Genomic DNA, 23805 nt, shown 5'->3' with positions numbered 1-23805 from the left:
AGCCCACGTACAGTACGCAGAGAGCTTCATGGAATGGGTTTCCATGGCCGGGCAGCTGCATCTAAGCCGTACATCACCAAGTCCAATGCAAAGCGTGGGATGCAGTGGTGTAAAGCAGTGGTCCCCAACCTTTTTGTAGCTGCGGACCGGTCAACGCTTGAAAATTTGTCCCACGGACTGGTGGGACAACTTTTTTTTTTTTTTTTTTTTTTTTTTTTTTTTTTTACATAAATAAATACAATCATGTGTGCTTACGGACTGTATCCCTGCAGACTGTATTGATCTATATTGATATATAATGTATATATTGTGTTTTTTATGTTGATTTCATTAAAAAAAAAAAAAAAAAAATATTTTTTTTTTTTTTTAATTTCTTGTGCGGCCTGGTACTAATCGGTCCGCGGACCGGTACCGGGCCGCGGCCCGGTGGTTGGGGACCACTGGTGTAAAGGACATCACCACTGGACTCTAGAGCAGTGGAGACGCCTTCTCTGGACTGATTAATCACACTTTTCCATCTGGCAATCTGATGGACCAGTCTGGGTTTGGAGGTTGCCAGGAGAACGCTACATTACGGACTGCATTGTGCCGAGTGTAAAATTTGGTGGAGGAGGAATTATGGTGTGGGGTTGTTTTTCAGGAGTTGGCCTTGGCCACTTAGTTCCAGTAAAATGGACTTTGAATGCTCCAGGATACCAAAACATTTTGGACAATTCCACGCTCCCAAGCGGGCCCCTTCCTCTTCCAACATGACTGTGCACCAGTGCAAAAAGCAAGGTCCATAAAGACATGGATGACAGAGTCTGGTGTGGATGAACTTGACTGGCCTGCACAGAGTCCTGACCTGAACCCGATAGAACACCTTTGGGATGAATTAGAACGGAGACTGAGAGCCAGGTCTTCAGTGTGTGACCTCACCAATGGGCTTTTGGAAGAATGGTGGAAAATTCCTATAAACACACTCGGCAACCTTGTGGACAGCCTTCCCAGAAGAGTTGAAGCTGTAATAGCTGCAAAAGGTGTCATAATGAACCCTATGGGTCAGGAATGGGATGGCACTTCAAGTTCATATGTGAGTCAAGGCAGGTGGCCAAATACTTTTGGTATGTTGCTGTTCAAATGAATATACATTACAGCAGCTTTTTACAAAATTGGCGGCCGAGGGGCCAAATGCAGCCCGGGAATGACATCACACTGGCCCCCGAGTTCAGTTCAAAACATTTTTTATGCAGATATAATTTGTTTTCGTAATGTGATCCATGCAACTAAGTTGTTGTGGTCATTTGTTTCACTTCTTTAGTTATACTAGTGGTGTTCCTCCTGGTTCTATTTCACGTCCTCTCTACTTCATCATTGGGGATATTTAACAGCTGGCCTGCGAGTTCACTTCAAAAAATCTTGTGAGTGCCTTACATTTTTAGACTTACACTTAGACTTCCTTTTTATTGTCATTCAAATTTGAACTTTACGGCACAGATAAGAACAAAATTTCGTTACATAAGCTCATGGTAGTGCAGGATAAAAAGAAGCAATAAAGTGCATATATAAATAAATAAATATATATAAATATATATATAAAATAAATAAATATATATAAATAAAATATAAATATATATATAAAATAAATAAATATATATAAAATAAATAAATATATATAAATAATAAATATATATATAAAATAAATAAATATATATAAATAAATAAATAGATTACTGTACACTTTTTCACATGCGTCCACGTTTATGGATGTATGTTATATTGTCTTTTTTTATTCCAGCGAGTTAATCCGTTTTGGGGGGAGTTGAGGCGATCATTTAATTATGATGCGTTCAAGAGTCTTACGGCTTGAGGGAAGAAGCTGTTACAGAACCTGGAGGTTCTGCTTCGGCGGCTGCGGAACCTCTTTCTGGAGTCCAGCAGTGAAAACAGTCCTCGGTGGGGGTGGGAGGAGTCTTTGCAGATTTTCTGAGCCCTGGTCAGGCAGCGGCTTTTTGGGATCTCCTGGATATTCTAGCACGGTGGTCCCCAACCTTTTTGTAGCTGCGGACCGGTCAACGCTTGAAAATTTGTCCCACGGACCGGTGGGGGGTGGGGGGTGGGTGTATTTCCAAAAAAAAAAAAAAAAAAACATTTTTTTTTTTTTTTTTTTTTACATAAATAAATACGGACTGTATCCCTGCAGACTGTATTGATCTATATCGATATATAATGTATATATTGTGTTTTTTGTGTTGATTTCATAAAAAAATAAATAAAAATTAAAAATTAAAAAAAAAAAATTACATTTCTTGTGCGGCCCGGTACCAATCGGTCCGCGGACTGGTACCGGGCCGTGGCCCGGTGGTTGGGGACCACTGTTCTAGCAGATTCTTAAAAAGACTAGAGTGATGTCATAGAGATGATCTTTGACTAGCTTTTTTTTTCAGAAGGTCTTTAAAACAAGAAGTCTTTGCAGATTTTCTGAGCCCTGGTCAGGCAGCGGCTTTTTGGGATCTCCTGGATATTCTAGCACGGTGGTCCCCAACCTTTTTGTAGCTGCGGACCGGTCAACGCTTGAAAATTTGTCCCACGGACCGGTGGGGGGTGGGGGGTGGGTGTATTTAAAAAAAAAAAAAAAAAAAAAATTTTTTTTTTTTTACATAAATAAATACGGACTGTATCCCTGCAGACTGTATTGATCTATATCGATATATAATGTATATATTGTGTTTTTTATGTTGATTTCATTAAAAAAAAAAAAAAAAAAAAAAAAATTACTTTTCTTGTGCGGCCGGTGGTTGGGGACCACTGTTCTAGCAGATTCTTAAAAAGACTAGAGTAATGTCATAGAGATGATCTTTGACCACCTTTTTTTTCCGAAGGTCTTTAAAACAAGAAACGAGCTCCTGTAACTCTGACAAAATAAATAGACCAAATTCAAATGTTTACTGTAGAGGACGCTGGTATACAAAATAGGACTGATAGTAAATGGAGAAATCCTGTGCCCTGGTCTTTAGATTTCTAGATATTTGTCCCTCAAAACAATGTAATTGAATATCTCTGCAACACAGTATATACAGTATATACCTACAGTCGTGGTCAAAAGTTTACATACACTTGTAAAGAACATAATGTCATGGCTGTCTTGATGGATGGCTATCAAAAGCGCCTTATTGCAGGTAAACTTGCCAAGGGACATGTAAGCAAATATTAACATTGCTGTATGTATACTTTTGACCCTCACATTTTCAGTAGAGCCATAATAAATTCATAAAAGAAGCAAACTTCATGAATGTTTTTTGTGACCAACAAGTATGTGCTCCAATCACTACATCACAAAAAAATTGAAATGATTGTAAACTCAAGACAGCCATGACATCATGTTCTTTACAAGTGTATGTACACTTATGACCACGACTGTAAGTACATATACACTGTGACGATTTTGGAGTCTGTGTCTAAATGTACACTTGATCCCTCAGTTGTGTTTGCTTTATGTAACGTTTTGTGTTCTCCGCAGGACTTTGACAGAGCTGCTGAAGCAGCCAGGCGAGGCGGGGATTATGGACGGAACCGGAATCCACCACCCTGTAGGGACCAACGGTATCTCGGCCAGGGCGTTACGCTCCAACAACGGTCAGTCCTCACTCGCACAAACTGACATTTTTCTTTATTCATATCAGTTTGGTGGGGGATTTGAGAAGGATGACACACACACACACACACACACACACACACACACACACACACACACACACACACACACACACACACACACACACACACACACACACACACACACACTCTTGTATTTGCTACCTTCTTGAGACCTCCGAAAAATGCCTACCTCTTTAGGACCACCCTTTCTAGATACACACTACCGTTCAAAAGTTTGGGGTCACCCAAACAATTTTGTGGAATAGCCTTCATTTCTAAGAACAAGGATAGACTGTCGAGTTTCAGATGAAAGTTCTCTTTTTCTGGCCATTTTGAGCGTTTAATTGACTCCAAAAATGTGATGCTCCAGAAACTCAATCTGCTCAAAGGAAGGTCAGTTTTGTAGCTAAACTGTTTTCAGATGTGTGAACATGATTGCACAAGGGTTTTCTAATCATCAATTAGCCTTCTGAGCCAATGAGCAAACACATTGTACCATTAGAACACTGGAGTGATAGTTGCTGGAAATGGGCCTCCATACACCTATGTAGATATTGCACCAAAAACCAGACATTTGCAGCTAGAATAGTCATTTACCACATTAGCAATGTATAGAGTGTATTTCTTTAAAGTTAAGACTAGTTTAAAGTTATCTTCATTGAAAAATAAGGACATTTCAATGTCACCCCAAACTTTTGAACGGTAGTGTATAAAGATGTGTATTTACAACATTAATAATATATGCATACTATGCAAATATAAAAAAGCCTGTTGTGAAAAATTAGTTAAAATTTCATGAGAAAAAGGTCACAGTTTCACGAGAAAAACTTAATTTTACTCAACGCACGTCAACATGTTACAAGAAAAACTGAACATTTGTGCAATATTATGATAAAACTTGGAATTTTACTCAATAACCGTCGCAATTTTACAAGAAAAGCTTAACATTTTGGCAGATTTATGAAAAGGGTCCTAATTTTACTCGACAAAAGTCACAATTTTATAAGAAAACAAAAAAATGTTGGCAATATTATAATAATAATCGAATTTTTACTTGGCAAAAATTCAACAAAAGTCATAATTTTACTCAAAAAAATGCACTATTTTACAACAACAACAAAAAAATTGGCAGTCATAATTTTATACGACATATGTCACCACTTTGCATTAAAAAGTAATACTTTTACATATTAAAAGTAATAATTTGTAATAGGGCAATATTACAGAAACAGAAAGAATATGAGAAATTGTTCCCAATTTTATAAGAAAAAAGTCGACACATTGTGAGAAAAATACATTTTTTTGTTTATTATTGGTTTTTAATCTTCATTATTTACTTCAAGTTATTACAGTATGTCTCTTTATACATATTTATTTTATTTATTAATTGTGGCCATAGGGAGCGCATTTCAATTTCTTACACACACTTGTTATTTCATATGTTGACCAGAGGGGGAACACTTCACAATTTTACAAACACTTGTTATTTCATATGTTGACCAGACGGGGGAGCACTTTTAAAACCGACACACAGTCAATTTGAAAAATCCCTCCTTTTTAGGACCACCCTCATTTTGATAGATTTCACCACCAGGGGGTGCAAAGGAGATCTCTATTTTTTGTTTTTTGTAACATGCTTAAGGCCGATGACAAAGGAGTCAGGGACCACAGATGGCCCCTGTGCCGCACTTTGGGCAACCCAGCTGTAGAAGCTAACTGTTAATGGCCACTAAAGTCTTAGTAGCGTAGTGTATTTGTTCATCCTATGGTCACATATTGCTGCCTTTCCACCTGTCAATGTTTACTTTTGTATGCGCATTAAATCCACAAAAAAATCCTGACTTTGGAGCAATGTTCACGGACTCTAGTATTTGGCTCTCTGTTCACCAGTCCTCATAAGGAAGGTACTTTTCCTTGTTGATGTCTCAAGAACGGTAGAAATACAAGAACACACACACACACAAAAAACACGCACACACACATTCTTCTATTTTTTACCTCATTGAGACCTAAGAAAAATGCCTACCTCTTTAGGACCACCCTTTCTAGATGTATAAAGATTTGTATTTACAACATTAATAATATATACATACTAAGCAAATTTATGAAAGGTAAACTTTTTTAATTTTTTATTGTAATTGGTTTTTAATTACAATATGGTGGGGAGCACTTCCCATTTTTACACACACTTGTTATTTCATATGTTGACCAGAGGGGTAGCACTTTCCATTTTTACACACACTTGTTATTTCATATGTTGACCAGAGGGGGAGCACTTTTAAAACCGACACACAGTCAATTTGAGAAATCCTTCCTTTTTGGGACCACCCTCATTTTGATAGATTTCAGCACCAGGGGGTGCAATTGAGATCTCTATTTTTTGTTTTTTTTGTAACGTAGGGAAGTCCTTCTTTAGCTGCCGTCTTGTTTTATCAGTAGGGATGTGCGTTAAAATGTAATATCGGAAATTGTCGGTATGGGTTTTTTTATTATCTGTATCGGTTTTTGTTTTTAAAATTTTATTTTTTTTTATTTTTTATTAAAGCAACATAAAAAACACAAGATACACTTACAATTAGTGCACCAACCCAAAAAACCTCCCTCCCCCCATTTCTTTCTGTTATTAATATTCTGGTTCCTACATTATATATCAATATATATCAATACAGTCTGCAAGGGATACAGTCCGTAAGCACACATGATTGTGCTTACGGACTGGTCCACTAATAGTACTAACCTTTAACAGTTAATTTTACTCATTTTCATTAATTACTAGTTTCTATGTAACAGTTTTTATATTGTTTTACTTTCTTTTTTATTCAAGAAAATGTTTTTAATTTAGTTATCTTATTTTATAATTTTTTTTAAAAAGTACCTTATCTTCACCATACATGGTTGTCCAAATTAGGCATAATAATGTGTTAATTCCACGACTGCATATATCGGTTGATATCGGTATCGGTAATTAAAGAGTTGGACAATATCGGAATATCGGATATCGGCAAAAAGCCATTATCGGACATCCCTATTTATCATATATTGCTGCCTTTGCATCTGTCAATGTTTACTTTTGTATGCGCATTAAATCCACACAAAAAAATCCTGACTTTGGAGCAATGTTCACGGACTCTAGTATTTGGCTCTCTGTTCACATATGGAAGGTACTTTTCCTTGTTGATGTCTCAAGAAGGTCAGCAATACAAGAACACACACACACACACACACACACACACACACACACACACACACACACACACACACACACACACACACACACACACACACACACACACACACACACACACACACACACACACACACACACACACACACACACACTACCAAAAGCCCTAATTGAACTCTCATCTTCCCACCGTTGCTATAAACACATTCTAGCCTCATTTTCACCCCAGACTCTTCTTATTAGCGCTCCTTCTCTTCATCCCTCGTTGCTTTCTTTCCCTTCTATTAAATATTCCTCTCTTTTACTGCATCCGCTTTCTCGCTTTTTTTCCCCTTCGTCGCTGTATTTTACGTCCGTAACATCATTATCCAGATAAAAAACAATTTCAAAAAAAGTTAGCAGTGCATGTATTTTTCCAAACAAGAGAAGACGCATGGGTATAATAAGAGAACCCAGCGAGGCACAGAAAGACTCATACACAAGTTGTGTTTATCATTCGGGCTTTTATGAGATCTTTCCACGCCCTAATTTTAATGTGCCGTTTCTCGCCCACTCCTCTCATCTTGCTTCTAACGAGGTTGAAAGATGATAGTTGTTGTGCTTCCATGGCACTACTGTACATGCTCGCTGTGAGTAGCAGTACATATTCTAACTCATCTTTTTTGTAACAAAGTTACTGAATTAAAGGCCCACTACTAGCGACCACGCAGTCTGATAGTTTATACATCAATGATGAAATCTTAACATCGCAACACATGCCAATACGGCCGGGTCAGATAAGTAAAGTGCAATTTTAAATTTCCCGCGAAATATCCTGCTGAAAACGTCTCGGTATGATGACGTTTGCGCGTGACGTCACGGATTGTAGCGGACATTTTGGGACACCATATTAAGTCGTCTGTTTTCATCGCAAAATTCCACAGTATTCTGGACATCTGTGTTGGTGAATGTTTTGCAATTTGTTTAATGAACAATGGAGACTGCAAAGAAGAAAGCTGTAGGTGGGAGGCGGTGTATTAGCGGCCGGCTGCAGCAACACAAACACGTAGCCGGTGTTTCATTGTTTACATTCCCGAAAGATGACAGTCAAGCATTACCATTGGCCTGTGGAGAACTGGGACAACAGAGACTCTTACCAGGAGGACTTTGAGTTGGATACGCGCTACCGTGAGTACGCGGCTGCGGCGTCCAAACATTTGATCGCTTGCCCGTACGTGCGTGCCGCTATGTGCATGTCATGTACACTACCGTTCAAAAGTTTGGGGTCACCCAAACAATTTTGTGGAATAGCCTTCATTTGTAAGAACATGAATAGACTGTCGAGTTTCAGATGAAAGTTCTCTTTTTCTGGCCATTTGGAGCGTTTAATTGACCCCACAAATGTGATGCTCCAGAAACTCAATCCGCTCAAAGGAAGGTCAGTTTTGTAGCTTCTGTAACGAGCTAAACTGTTTTCAGATGTGTGAACATGATTGCACAAGGGTTTTCTAATCATCAATTAGCCTTCTGAGCCAATGAGCAAACACATTGTACCATTAGAACACTGGAGTGATAGTTGCTGGAAATGGGCCTCTATGCACCTATGTAGATATTGCACCAAGAACCAGACATTTGCAGCTAGAATAGTCATTTACCACATTAGCAATGTATAGAGTGTATTTCTTTCAAGTTAAGACTAGTTTAAAGTTATCTTCATTGAAAAGTACAGTGCTTTTCCTTCAAAAATAAGGACATTTCAATGTGACCCCAAACTTTTGAACGGTAGTGTACGTAGCTTTGGGGAAATATATGTGCTGTATGAACTTTGCGGCGGTGAACGGTACTTTGGGCTGTGGGATTGAGTGTGTTGTGCGGGTGTTTGATTTGTATTGGCGGGTTATATGGACGGGAGGGGGGAGGTGTTTGTTATGCGGGATTAATTTGTGGCATATTAAATATAAGCCTGGTTGTGTTGTGGCTAATAGAGTATATATATGTCTTGTGTTTATTTACTGTTTTATCAAATCAAATCAAATCAACTTTATTTATAAAGCACATTTAAAGGCCTACTGAAAGCCACTACTAGCGACCACGCAGTCTGATAGTTTATATATCAATGATGAAATCTTAACATTGCAACACATGCCAATACGGCCGGGTTAACTTATAAAGTGACATTTAAAACTTCCCGGGAAATATCCGGCTGAAACGTCGCGGTATGATGACGTATGCGCGTGACGAAGTCAGAGTAACGGAAGTTATGGTACCCCGTAGAATCAATCAATCAATCAATCAATGTTTATTTATATAGCCCTAAATCACAAGTGTCTCAAAGGGCTGTACAAGCCACAACGACATCCTCGGTACAGAGCCCACATACGGGCAAGGAAAAACTCACCCCAGTGGGACGTCGGTGAATGACTATGAGAAACCTTGGAGAGGACCGCATATGTGGGTAACCCCCCCCCTCTAGGGGAGACCGAAAGCAACGGATGTCGAGTGGGTCTGACATCCTATACAAAAAGCTCTGTTTTCATTTCATAATTCCACAGTATTCTGGACATCTTTTGCAATTTGTTTAATGAACAATGAAGGCTGCAAAGAAGACAGTTGTAGGTGGGATCAGTGTATTAGCAGCGGACTACAGCAACACAACCAGGAGGACTTTGTTGGAGCGCTAGCCGCGCTAGCCGCGCTAGCCGCGCTAGCCGCGCTAGCCGCGCTAGCCGGCAACCTCACCTTGACTTCCTACGTCTCCGGGCCGCCAAACGCATCGGGTGAAGTCCTTCGTCCTTCTGCCGATCGCTGGAACGCAGGTGAGCACGGGTGTTGATGAGTAGATGAGGGCTGGCTGGCGTAGGTGGAGAGCTAATGTTTTTAGCATAGCTCTGTGAGGTCCCGTTGCTAAGTTGCTAAGTTAGCTTCAATGGCGTCGTTAGCACAGCATTGTTAACCTTCGCCAGCCTGGAAAGCATTAACCGTGTATTTACATGTCCACGGTTTAATAGTATTGTTGATTTTCTATCTATCCTTCCAGTCAGGGGTTTATTTTTTTGTTTCTATATGCAGTTAAAGCACGATGCTATCACGTTAGCTCGTAGCTAAAGCATTTCGCCGATGTATTGTCGTGGAGATAAAAGGCACTGAATGTCCATTTCGCGTTCTTGACTCTCATTTTCAAGAGGATATAGTATCCGAGTTGGTTTAAAACACAAATCCGTGATCCACAATAGAAAAAGGAGAGAGTGTGGAATCCAATGAGCCAGCTTGTACCTAAGTTACGGTCAGAGCGAAAAAAGATACGTCCATCGCTGCCTCTCAAGTCGTTCACTGTAACGTTCCTCATCCACGAATCTTTCATCCTCGCTCAAATTAATGGGGTAATCATCACTTTCTCGGTCCGAATCTCTCTCGCTCCATTGTAAACAACGGGGAATTGTGAGGAATACTAGCTCCTGTGACGTCACGCTACTTCCGCTACAGGCAAGGCTTTTTTTTATCAGCGAGCAAAAGTTGCGAACTTTATCGTCGATTTTCTCTACTAAATCCTTTCAGCAAAAATATGGCAATATCGCGAAATGATCAAGTATGACACATAGAATGGATCTGCTATCCCCGTTTAAATTTTAAAAAATCATTTCGGTAGGCCTTTAAAATTTACCACAGGGGTAGCCAAAGTGCTGTACAATGGGCAGGTTAAAAGATAATACGAGAACCAAGCAAACACAACACAACACAAACAGAACACCATAAAAAATAAATAAATAAAATAAATAAGACATAAAAACAGGTTCACAGCAGGTGTATTATGGGGCGCCATTGCAGGATGGATATCACTCAGTGTTAAAAGCCATGGAATAAAAGTATGTTTTTAAGAGAGATTTAAAAACAGGAAGAGAGGAGGCTTGTCTAACACTAAGAGGTAGGTCGTTCCAGAGCTTGGGAGCAGCAGCGGCGAAAGCTCTGTCACCTCTAAGCTTCAGCCTTGTGTCCGGGGACCGTCGGTAGCAGCTGATCGGCTGATCTTAGGGATCGGGTGGGGCAGTAAGGCTGAAGGAGGTCGGAGAGATATGTTGGCGCGAGGTTGTTTAGACATTTAAAAACAAATAAAAGGAGTTTAAAATTGATTCGGTAACACACAGGGAGCCAGTGAAGGGACCGCTAATATAGGGGTGATGTGCTCACGTCTGCGGGTCTGTGTTAGCACGAGCTACAGGTGGGCGAGGGAGGCCTGGCTAATGCCTACATACAGGGCATTGCAGTAGTCAAGACGAGTCGAGATAAAGGCGTGGATTAATTTCTCAAGATCATGTCCTGATAGAAGCGGTTTCACTTTCGCTATTTGGCGTAATTGATAAAAGCTTTTTTGATTTGTTTTTCGAATTTAAAATCCGAGTCGAACTTTTGGTCATTCCCAGCTGAATATCAGGTCCCACTCGCCTCTCACAACATCTTCCCTATCTAAATCACTTCCACTGCCCTCTAGTCCTTCACTCTCACTTTCCTCATCCACAAATCTTTCATCCTCGCTCCAATTAATGGGGTAATCGTCGCTTTCTCGGTCCGAATCGCTCTCGCTGCTGGTGTAAACAATGTGCAAAAGTGAGGGGCTCCACAACCTGTGACGTCACGCTACTTCCGGTACGGGCAAGGCTTTTTATTTTATCAGCGACCAATAGTTGCGAACTTTATCGTCTATGTTCTCTACTAAATCCTTTCAGCAAAAATATGGCAATATCGCGAAATGATCGAGTATGACACAGTTTGAGCCAGCACATTTGCTCACATTTTCAGTAGAGCCATAATAAATTCATAAAAGAAGCAAACTTCATGAATGTTTTTTTGTGAGCAACAAGTATGTGCTCCAATCACTACATCACAAAAAAATAAGAGTTGTAGAAATGACTGGAAACTCAAGACAGCCATGACATGATGTTCTTTACAAGTGTACGTACACTTTTGACCACGACTGTAAATCCATCTCCTTCCTCCCCTGAGCTCATTTTGACGCAGGGGTGTTTTTGATGCCGTGAAGAAGGGATAGAATCAGAAAGATGTAAAAAAAAAAAAATGCAGAGTGTTTGAGAGCGAGATGAAGGGGAATGCACAAATCAGTGAAAAAGGCCAGAGAAGATGAAGGTATCAGAAGAGAGGGTCAAGCAGGAGGGGTGAAGGGAAAGAAGAGCCAACATGCGGCTCGCTGCGAGGGGGACAGCTGGTCAGCTTCTAGTGGGGAGAGCTGCCCCCAGGACAGCCACCCTGTTCCTACACGCACACACACACACACACACACACACACACACACACACACACACACACACACACACACACACACACACACACACACACACCTGCTCACACATTTGTACCATACACAGTGTACTCGCAGATGGTTGCATGTATACGAACAAACAACAAACTGCACCCCGAGCTCGCGTCACCTGAACACATCGCAGGCACGGAGAGACAAACGCACGCACTTGTGCCCTTTATTCCTCCATGGTGGAGATCAGTGAGTTCTAGGATGCCTAAGTGAGAAATAGTGGTTGTGAAAAGGACATCGGGCGGGGGGGTAATTATACATAGGGAGGTCGGGTATTAGATTGAAAGGCCTACTGAAATGAATTTGTTTTATTTAAACGGGGATAGCAGATCCATTCTATGTGTCATACTTGATCATTTCGCGATATCGCCATATTTTTGCTGAAAGGATTTAGTAGAGAAAATCGACGATAAAGTTCGCAACTTTTGGTCGCTGATAAAAAAAAGCCTTGCCTGTACCGGAAGTAGCGTGACGTCACAGGTTGAAAGGCTCCTCACATTTCCCCATTGTTTACACCAGCAGCGAGAGCGATTCGGACCGAGAAAGCGACGATTACCCCATTAGTTTGAGCCGGGATGAAAGATTTGCGGATGAGGAACGTGAGAGTGAAGGACTAGAGTGCAGTGCAGGACGTATCTTTTTTCGCTCTGACCGTAACTTAGGTACAAGCTGGCTCATTGGATTCCACACTTTCTCCTTTTTCTATTGTGGATCACGGATTTGTATTTTAAACCACCTCGGATACTATATCCTCTTGAAAATGAGAGTTGAGAACGCGAAATGGACATTCACAGTGACTTTTATCTCCACGACAATACATCGGCGAAGCTCTTTAGCTACGGAGCTAACGTGATAGCATCGGGCTTAACTGCAGATAGAAACAAAATAAATAAACCCCTGACTGGAAGGATAGACAGAAGATCAACAATACTATTAAACCATGGACATGTAACTACACGGTTAATAATTCCCAGCTTGGCGAAGCTTAACAATGCTGTTGCTAATGATGCCATTGAAGCTAACATAGCTACGGGACCTCACAGAGCTATGCTAAAAACATTAGCGCTCCACCTACGCCAGCCAGCCCTCATCTGCTCATCAACACCCGTGCTCACCTGCGTTCCAGCGATCGACGGAGCGACAAAGGACTTCACCCGATCATCGATGCGGTCAGCGGCTAGCGTCGGATAGCGCGTCTGCTATCCGAGTCAAAGTCCTCCTGGTTGTGTTGCTGCAGCCAACCGCTAATACACCGCTCCCACCTACAACTTTCTTCTTTGCAGTCTTCATTGCTCATTAAACAAATTGCAAAAGGTTCACCAACACAGATGTCCAGAATACTGTGGAATTTTGAGATGAAAACCGAGCTTTTTGTATTGTGATACAATGGTGTACCAATACTTCCATTTCAACCATTGACGTCACGCGCATACGTCATCATACATAGACGTTTTCAACCGGAAGTTTCGCGGGAAATTTAAAATGTCACTTTATAAGTTAACCCGGCCGTATTGGCATGTGTTGCAATGTTAAGATTTCATCATTGATATATAAACTATCAGACTGCGTGGTCGCTAGTAGTGGCTTTCAGTAGGCCTTTAAAGACGGATGAAGATGGTTTATAATACACTATATTGCCAAAAGTATTTGGCCACCCATCCAAATGATCAGAATCAGGTGTCCTAATCCCTTGGTCCGGTCACAGGTGTATAAAATCAAGCATTTTCCATCTGGCAATCTGATGGACCAGTCTGGGTTTGGAGGTTGCCAGGAGAACGCTACATTTCGGACTGCATTGTGCCGAGTGTGAAATTTGGTGGAGGAGGAATTATGGTGTGGGGTTGTTTTTCAGGAGTTGGTCTTGGCCCCTTAGTTCCAGTGAAATGGACTTTGAATGCTCCAGGATACCAAAAACATTTTCAAAATCAGAATCCGAATGAGAATAGTTTTTTATTGCCATTGTTTGAGAACGGGTTCAACAAACTAGGAATTTTAATTTGTACAAGCGTGCAACATAAAACACATATAACACAGAATAGATTAGGGTTAGGGTTAGGGTTAGGGTTAGGGTTAGGATAACCCTAACCCCAACCCTAACCCCACCCCCTTCTCCTAACCCTAACCCTAACCCCAACCCCAACCCTAACCCTAACCCTAACCCCAACCCTAATCCTAATCCTAACCCTAACCCTAACCCCACCCCCTTCTCCTAACCCTAACCCTAACCCTAACCCCAACCCCAACCCTAACCCTAACCCTAACCCTAACCCTAAATCCTTACCATAAACCTAACCCTAATCCTAACCCTAACCCTAACCCCAACCCTAACCCTAACCCTAACCCTAACCCTAACCCTAATCCTAATCCTAATCCTTACCCTAACCCAAACCTAATCCTAACCCTAACCCTAACCCTAACCCAAACCTAAACCCAACCCTAACCCTAACCCTAATCCCAACCCCAACCCTAACCCTAACCCTAACCCTAAATCCTTACCATAAACCTAACCCTAACCCTAATCCTAACCCTAACCCCAACCCCAACCCTAACCCTAACCCTAACCCTAACCCTAATCCTTACCCTAACCCAAACCTAATCCTAACCCTAACCCTAACCCTAACCCAAACCTAAACCCAACCCTAACCCTAACCCTAACCCTAACCCTAATCCTAACCCCAACCCTAACCCTAACCCCAACCCCAACCCTAAACCTAACCTTAACCCTAACCCTAACCCTAACCCTAGCTGTAACTGAGCTATCAGATATTGTTATTGTTCATGTGCCTGATGGCCAAGGGGAAAAAACTGTTCAGGTGGCGGGAGGTGTGGGTCCGGATGGACCGTAGTCTCCTACCTGAGGGGAGAGGGGAGAATAGTTTGTATAGAGGGGAGACAAGTTTGTGTAGAGGGGAGAATAGTTTGTGTTCTGGACAATTCCATGCTCCCAACCTTTTGGGAACCGTTTGGAGCGGGCGTCTTCCTCTTCCAACATGACTTGGGCACCAGTGCCCAAAGCAAGATCCATAAAGACGTGGATGACAAGAGTCGGGTGTGGATGAACTTGACTGGCCTGCACAGAGTCCTGACCTGACCCCGATAGAACACCTTTGGGATGAATTAGAACGGAGACTGAGAGCCAGGCCTTCAGTGTGTGACCTCACCAATGCGCCTTTTGGAAGAACGGTGGAAAATTCCTATAAAGACACTCTGCAACCTTGTGGACAGCCTTCCCTGAAGAGTTGAAGCTGTAATAGCTGCAAAAGGTGGACCCACATCATATTGAACCCTATGGGTTAGGAATGGGATGGCACTTCAAGTTCATATGTGATAATAACAATAACGGAATACAAAACTATGTCTGTTTGTTAATAAATACATAAATACATGGTGTGTGACAAGGTTGGTTGTAGGGTCAGTGTTATGTTTGACTAAGGGGAGATGACGGCAACAGACACCAGGGGGAAGTAATGTTCAATAATGTATTATATATATAGTCAATATATATAATAATAATAATAATAAACAATACTAACTAATAAACTAAACTAAGGAAATGGAGTGTGTGACAAAACCCAGGAGTGTGTATGTGTGAGGCTATGTGTTAGGTTAACTGAAGTGTGTGTTACCAATTGTCGAGAGCGAAGGAACAAGGCAGTCTGAGGGGCAGGCAGATGATCCAGGGCAGGAGAGAGGAGACTAGGTCCGTGTCCAGGCGAGGGTCAGGAATCGAGGAAGGCAGTCCAGAGCACAGGGGAAACAACGGGAGATCTCAAAGGTAAAGACTTGGGAATGCACTGCGGGAGAGCAACACGGACGTCAGAAACACGGAGGGAAAAAACGCAGAGAGAGAGCAAAAGGCTTACGGTACACAAAGAGGTAACTAAGTTCTCGCATGGATCTTTGGGTCCACTGGTCCTTTATCCAGCTCCCCCTCATCAGTCCCAGGTGTGCGGATTGCCGATTGTCTGCAGGCGTGTCGCTGCGTGGGCATGCTGCGCTCAGCGTGAGCGGGGGCGTGTCCGGGCGAGCAGCCAGAGTAGGAACTGTGACACTCAGTTGCAGGAGGGAAGCGGGGTCGAGTCCGCGCCGTGACAGTCAGACTGGCGGTCTTTAGGAGTCTTTGAGTATCGGGGGCCCAACATTTGGTGCTACGCTCCTGGTTGTTGGTATTTTGGTGTTTGCAGTTTCAAGGACGTGCTGAAACGTGAAGTAAATATTAATTTACGAGCAATGTACATGCTTAATTAAGTAGAAACAAGCCAATGACAGGATTCGGGAGTCTGTGCCCTACTTGTCGTGGCAAGGAATCCCCCGGAGTGTCTTACGGAAAAAAGGTAACACGCACGTGTGTTCGGCCCTTTCTCTCAGGTAACCTTAAAACAAGCAAACAATGCCCCTTCTGTCACGCCGTAAAAAAGGATGCGCTCCGCAAGGCATCCTCTTACACGGATTTGCATTTTGGGGGCATCATTTGCATACAATCACAGAGGGGGGTGGTGCAAAAGGGGGGTGGGGATGCAAAAGGGAATGTGTGATGTCATCGACGGTGGTTAGATGTCGGAATCAGCACGGTGAGAGAGTGAGTATCCTGCAGGACTGGCTCTTAAGTGAAAAGACCTAGTGGAGAGAGGCACGGGGGGAGTTGTTGTTTGTTTACATCTGCGCGCCCTTGACTACCATGGGGTGTCATCAGTGTGCCACATGGGGCCCGCTGCCAATTATATCCTCTCTCTGGGCTTGTCAATGACGCCCAGCATGAGACACAGAGGGACATTAATGTGTTAGCAATCAGGGATGTAACGCTCATACACGCTTGAAACCAAGGAGATATTACACTTAGACTTCCTTTTTATTGTCATTCAAATTTGGACTAACATAATAGTGAGAGTCCAGTCCATAGTGGATCTAACATAATAGTGACAGTCCAGTCCATAGTGGATCTAACATAATAGTGAGAGTCCAGTTCATAGTGGATCTAACATAATAGTGAGAGTCCAGTCTATAGTGGATCTAACATAATAGTGAGAGTCCAGTCCATAGTGGATCTAACATAATAGTGAGAGTCCAGTCCATAGTGGATCTAACATAATAGTGTGAGAGTCCAGTCCATAGTGGATCTAACATAATAGTGAGAGTCCAGTCCATAGTGGATCTAACATAATAGTGTGAGAGTCCAGTCCATAGTGGATCTAACATAATAGTGAGAGTCCAGTCTATAGTGGATCTAACATAATAGTGAGAGTCCAGTCCATAGTGGATCTAACATAATAGTGAGAGTCCAGTCTATAGTGGATCTAACATAATAGTGACAGTCCAGTCCATAGTGGATCTAACATAATAGTGAGAGTCCAGTCTATAGTGGATCTAACATAATAGTGAGAGTCCAGTCCATAGTGGATCTAACATAATAGTGAGAGTCCAGTCTATAGTGGATCTAACATAATAGTGACAGTCCAGTCCATAGTGGATCTAACATAATAGTGAGAGTCCAGTCTATAGTGGATCTAACATAATAGTGAGAGTCCAGTCCATAGTGGATCTAACATAATAGTGTGAGAGTCCAGTCCATAGTGGATCTAACATAATAGTGAGAGTCCAGTCCATAGTGGATCTAACATAATAGTGTGAGAGTCCAGTCCATAGTGGATCTAACATAATAGTGAGAGTCCAGTCCATAGTGGATCTAACATAATAGTGTGAGAGTCCAGTCCATAGTGGATCTAACATAATAGTGAGAGTCCAGTCTATAGTGGATCTAACATAATAGTGAGAGTCCAGTCCATAGTGGATCTAACATAATAGTGAGAGTCCAGTCTATAGTGGATCTAACATAATAGTGACAGTCCAGTCCATAGTGGATCTAACATAATAGTGAGAGTCCAGTCTATAGTGGATCTAACATAATAGTGACAGTCCAGTCCATAGTGGATCTAACATAATAGTGTGAGAGTCCAGTCCATAGTGGATCTAACATAATAGTGTGAGAGTCCAGTCCATAGTGGATCTAACATAATAGTGAGAGTCCAGTCCATAGTGGGGCCAGCAGGAGACCATCCCGAGCGGAGACGGGTCAACAGCGCAGAGATGTCCCCAGCCGATGCACAGGCGAGCGGTCCAACCCGGGTCCCGACTCTGGACAGCCAGCACTTCATCCATGGCCACCGGACCTGTGCCCCCCTTCCACAAGGGAGAGGGGGGAAGAGCAGAAATGAAAAGAAATGGCAGATCAACTGGTCCAAAAATGGGGTTTGTTTAAAGGCTAGAGTACACAAATGAGTTTTAAGATGGGGCTTACTGTAAATGGTGTATGTTATATTGTCTTTATATTCCAGCCAGTTAATCCATTTTGGGGGGGGGGGGAGTTGAGGGGATTATTATGATGCGTTCAAGAGTCTTATGCCCTGAGGGAAGAAGCTGTTACAGAACCTGGAGGTTCTGCTACGGAGGCTGCGGAACCTCTTTCTAGAGTCCAGCAGAGAAAACAGTCCTTGGTGGGGGTGGGAGGAGTCTCTGCAGACTTTCTGAGCCCTGGTCAGGCAGCGGCTTTTTTGCGGTTTCCCGGATAGGAGGAAGAGGAGTCCTGATGATCTTTTCCGCCGTCCTCACCACTCTCTGCGGAGACTTCCAGTCGGAGGCGCCGCAGGCTCCAGTCCAGACAGAGATGCAGTTGGTCAGTAGGCTCTGCGGACTGTACGTGGGCTAATTGGAAGGTCACGTTGTTAGAATAATTGTTTCTAAATTATCACAAAAACTTTGTATTTCATTGTGTTCCTGACAAGAAGACAAAAGCCTGTAAAGCTCGTAAGATGGTGTTCCTGTGTTCTCTCATGGAGAACCAAGGTTCTGCCCAATTTCCAGACGAACTCTTTTTGAAGTATTTTATTAACTCTTTTTGAACTATTTTATGGAACTCTTTTTGAACTATTTTACCACCTCTTCTTTTGAACTGTTCGGTAACCAAAGGCAACGCTGTTTACGACCCACTTCCCTCTGGAAGCAGCTGTGGTCAGGTGGGGGGAGAAAGTCAAATAAAGGAGGAGGAGTGCAATCTTTGGGCAGAGCGTGCTGGAGATTGTGGAAGGATGCAAAGTCCGGGCGACTCTCCTCAATATATTGAGTCCAAACTGAATTCTGTCTCTGTTTAATTCTTTGCCTCTTATCTTGTTTAATAGATGTCATCAGTGTTTGAACCTGACTCATGTGAACTTTGGAGCTCTGTAGCAACTGACTGTGCAGAAAGTCTTTGCACTATGCACATCCATTTTCACATCCTCCCACGTTAAAATGATGGAGGGGGAATTGAGGCCATAAAAGTGTTTATTTGCCCACAAACAAAGATCATGTGTGTGAATGCAGAGTACAGGGCTGTAGTCTTAAATACAGAAATAACTTCTACTGCATCCTTGGCTTTATTCTCTCACCGTCGTCGGATTTCATATCTCATTTTGCCCTTTTCGCTCGCTTCATTAACTGCTCTTCCTCCCTCATCCTACTTTCGGCTCACGGCTCTGCCTTCCCTCGCAGGCGTTCTCCGCACGCCTTTTCCCGCGCTACTTTTGTTCTTCGTCTGACTGAGTCGTCTGATCCCTCCCCGAGAAGGTCATGTGATCACAGATCCATTTAGTCAATCAACCTATCCCCAGGTGCATGTCCTTGGAGGTGGGAGGGGCCTATGCCCAGGTGCATGTCCTTGGAGGTGGGAGGGGCCTATCCCCAGGTGCATGTCCTTGGAGGTGGGAGGAGGCCGGAGTACCCGGAGGGAACCCACGCAGTCACGGGGAGAACATGCAAACTCCACACAGAAAGACCCTAAGCCCGGGGATCGAACCCAGGACCTTAGTGTTGTGAGGCGCACGCACTAACCCCTGTCTCGCTGTGTTGGCCGGAGAGAAAAAAATACTTTAAAAAAAAAAAAAAAAGGTTCTGAGTTAGTTTAAACTCTTGAATTAAAATGTGTTTGGTCCTAAATTCTGGTGAAGCTGTGTTGGTCTCGACCCCAGAAAGCAGAGACGGCAGGTGACGTGCAGGTAAAAATGCATTTAATAACCAAAATAGAGTTGAGCTGGGGAAATAGACCCAGCGAGCACTTTGCTGCATGGAGTTTCAAAGCAAAACAAACAAATCCTCCTGATTGGCAAACAGGAACAAGTGTGTCCTGATGGCTAATCAGGGACAGACGGGAGGACAGGCGACGGACAGGAAGTGGAACCCAAAATAAGAGCGCTGGAAAGAAAATGATACAAATCAAGGGCATAAATAAAACTTCAATATATTTCACTACTGTATTTATTGTTGTCATTATGGTGGTACTTGTTGAATACTTAGGTCTACTACACTACTGTATTTTAATATTGTGATTATGGTGGTACTTAATGAATACTTAGGTCTACTACACTACTGTATTTAATGTTGTCATTATGGTGGTACTTAATGAATACTTAGGTCTACTACACTACTGTATTTTAATATTGTGATTATGGTGGTACTTAATGAATACTTAGGTCTACTACACTACTGTATTTAATGTTGTCATTATGGTGGTACTTAATGAATACTTAGGTCTACTACACTACTGTATTTAATGTTGTCATTATGGTGGTACTTAATGAATACTTAGGTCTACTACACTACTGTATTTAATGTTGTCATTATGGTGGTACTTGTTGAATACTTAGGTCTACCACACTACTGTCATTATGGTGGTTCTTGTTAAATACTTAGGTCTACTACACTACTGTATTTAATGTTGTCATTATGGTGGTTCTTGTTAAATACTTAGGTCTACTACACTACTGTATTTAATGTTGTCATTATGGTGGTACTTAATGAATACTTAGGTCTACTACACTACTGTATTTAATGTTGTCATTATGGTGGTACTTAATGAATACTTAGGTCTACTACACTACTGTATTTAATGTTGTCATTATGGTGGTACTTAATGAATACTTAAGTCTACTACACTACTGTCATTATGGTGGTACTTGTTGAATACTTGGGTCTACTACACTACTGTATATAATGTTGTCATTATGGTGGTACTTGTTGAATACTTAGGTCTACTACACTACTGTCATTATGGTGGTACTTGTTGAATACTTAGGTCTACTACACTACTGTCATTATGGTGGTACTTGTTGAATACTTAGGTCTACTACACTACTGTATATAATGTTGTCATTATGGTGGTACTTGTTGACTACTTAGGTCTACTACACTACTGTCATTATGGTGGTACTTGTTGAATGCTTAGGCCTACTACACTACTGTATATAATGTTGTCATTATGGTGGTACTTGTTGAATACTTAGGTCTACTACACTACTGTCATTATGGTGGTACTTGTTGAATACTTGGGTCTACTACACTACTGTATATAATGTTGTCATTATGGTGGTACTTGTTGAATACTTAGGTCTACTACACTACGGTCATTATGGTGGTACTTGTTGAATACTTGGGTCTACTACACTACTGTATATAATGTTGTCATTATGGTGGTACTTGTTGAATACTTAGGTCTACTACACTACTGTCATTATGGTGGTACTTGTTGAATACTTAGGTCTACTACACTACTGTCATTATGGTGGTACTTGTTGAATACTTAGGTCGACTACACTACTGTATATAATGTTGTCATTATGGTGGTACTTGTTGACTACTTAGGTCTACTACACTACTGTCATTATGGTGGTACTTGTTGAATGCTTAGGTCTACTACACTACTGTATATAATGTTGTCATTATGGTGGTACTTGTTGAATACTTAGGTCTACTACACTACTGTCATTATGGTGGTACTTGTTGAATGCTTAGGTCTACTACACTACTGTATATAATGTTGTCATTATGGTGGTACTTGTTGAATACTTAGGTCTACTACACTACTGTCATTATGGTGGTACTTGTTGAATACTTAGGTCTACTACACTACTGTATATAATGTTGTCATTATGGTGGTACTTAATGAATACTTAGGTCTACTACACTACTGTCATTATGGTGGTACTTGTTGAATACTTAGGTCTACTACACTACTGTATATAATGTTGTCCTTATGGTGGTACTTGTTGAATACTTAGGTCTACTACACTACTGTATATAATGTTGTCATTATGGTGGTTCTTGTTGAATACTTAGGTCTTCTACACTACTGTCATTATGGAGGTACTTAATGAATACTTAGGTCTACTACACTACTGTATATAATGTTGTCATTATGGTGGTACTTGTTGAATGCTTAGGTCTACTACACTACTGTATATAATGTTGTCATTATGGTGGTACTTGTTGAATACTTAGGTCTTCTACACTACTGTCATTTTGGAGGTACTTAATGAATACTTAGGTCTACTACACTACTGTATATAATGTTGTCATTATGGTGGTACTTGTTGAATACTTAGGTCTACTACACTACTGTCATTATGGTGGTTCTTGTTAAATACTTAGGTCTACTACACTACTGTATTTAATGTTGTCATTATGGTGGTACTTGTTGAATACTTAGGTCTACTACACTACTGTATATAATGTTGTCATTATGGTGGTACTTGTTGAATACTTAGGTCTACTACACTACTGTATATAATGTTGTCATTATGGTGGTACTTGTTGAATACTTAGGTCTACTACACTACTGTATATAATGTTGTCATTATGGTGGTACTTGTTGAATACTTAGGTCTACTACACTACTGTCATTATGGTGGTACTTGTTGAATACTTAGGTCTACTACACTACTGTCATTATGGTGGTACTTGTTGAATACTTAGGTCTACTACACTACTGTATATAATGTTGTCATTATGGTGGTACTTGTTGAATACTTAGGTCTACTACACTACTGTATATAATGTTGTCATTATGATGGTACTTGTTGAATACTTAGGTCTACTACACTACTGTCATTATGGTGGTACTTGTTAAATACTTAGGTCTACTACACTACTGTCATTATGGTGGTAATTGTTGAATACTTAGGTCTACTGCACTACTGTCATTATGGTGGTACTTGTTGAATACTTAGGTCTACTACACTACTGTCATTATGGTGGTACTTGTTGAATACTTAGGTCTACTACACTACTGTCATTATGGTGGTACTTGTTGAATACTTAGGTCTACTACACTACTGTATATAATGGTGTCATTATGGTGGTACTTGTTGAATACTTAGGTCTACTACACTACTGTCATTATGGTGGTACTTGTTGAATACTTAGGTCTACTACACTACTGTATATAATGTTGTCATTATGGTGGTACTTAATGAATACTTAGGTCTACTACACTACTGTCATTATGGTGGTACTTGTTGAATACTTAGGTCTACTACACTACTGTATATAATGTTGTCATTATGGTGGTACTTAATGAATACTTAGGTCTAGTACACTACTGTCATTATGGTGGTACTTGTTGAATACTTAGGTCTACTACACTACTGTATATAATGTTGTCATTATGGTGGTACTTGTTGAATACTTAGGTCTACTACACTACTGTATATAATGTTGTCATTATGGTGGTTCTTGTTGAATACTTAGGTCTTCTACACTACTGTCATTATGGAGGTACTTAATGAATACTTAGGTCTACTACACTACTGTATATAATGTTGTCATTATGGTGGTACTTGTTGAATGCTTAGGTCTACTACACTACTGTATATAATGT

The 23805-nt window shown here is 41.3% G+C and overlaps 1 protein-coding gene across 2 annotated transcripts in view; it reads left to right on the top strand.

Annotated features, from left to right (window-relative positions):
* The window catches only part of LOC133651782 (protein shisa-8), a 648746-nt gene that overhangs the window by 528802 nt on the left and 96139 nt on the right, over positions 1-23805 (top strand). For both annotated transcript variants that reach the window (XM_062049905.1, XM_062049904.1), the window contains one exon: positions 3500-3615. In XM_062049905.1, the coding sequence (XP_061905889.1) occupies positions 3500-3615 (116 nt within the window). The remainder of the gene's footprint in view (positions 1-3499; positions 3616-23805) is intronic.

Source organism: Entelurus aequoreus, linkage group LG06 (assembly GCF_033978785.1).
Source record: "Entelurus aequoreus isolate RoL-2023_Sb linkage group LG06, RoL_Eaeq_v1.1, whole genome shotgun sequence".
NCBI classification, from domain to species: domain Eukaryota; kingdom Metazoa; phylum Chordata; class Actinopteri; order Syngnathiformes; family Syngnathidae; genus Entelurus; species Entelurus aequoreus.
This window is presented reverse-complemented; position numbering and strand designations above follow the sequence as displayed.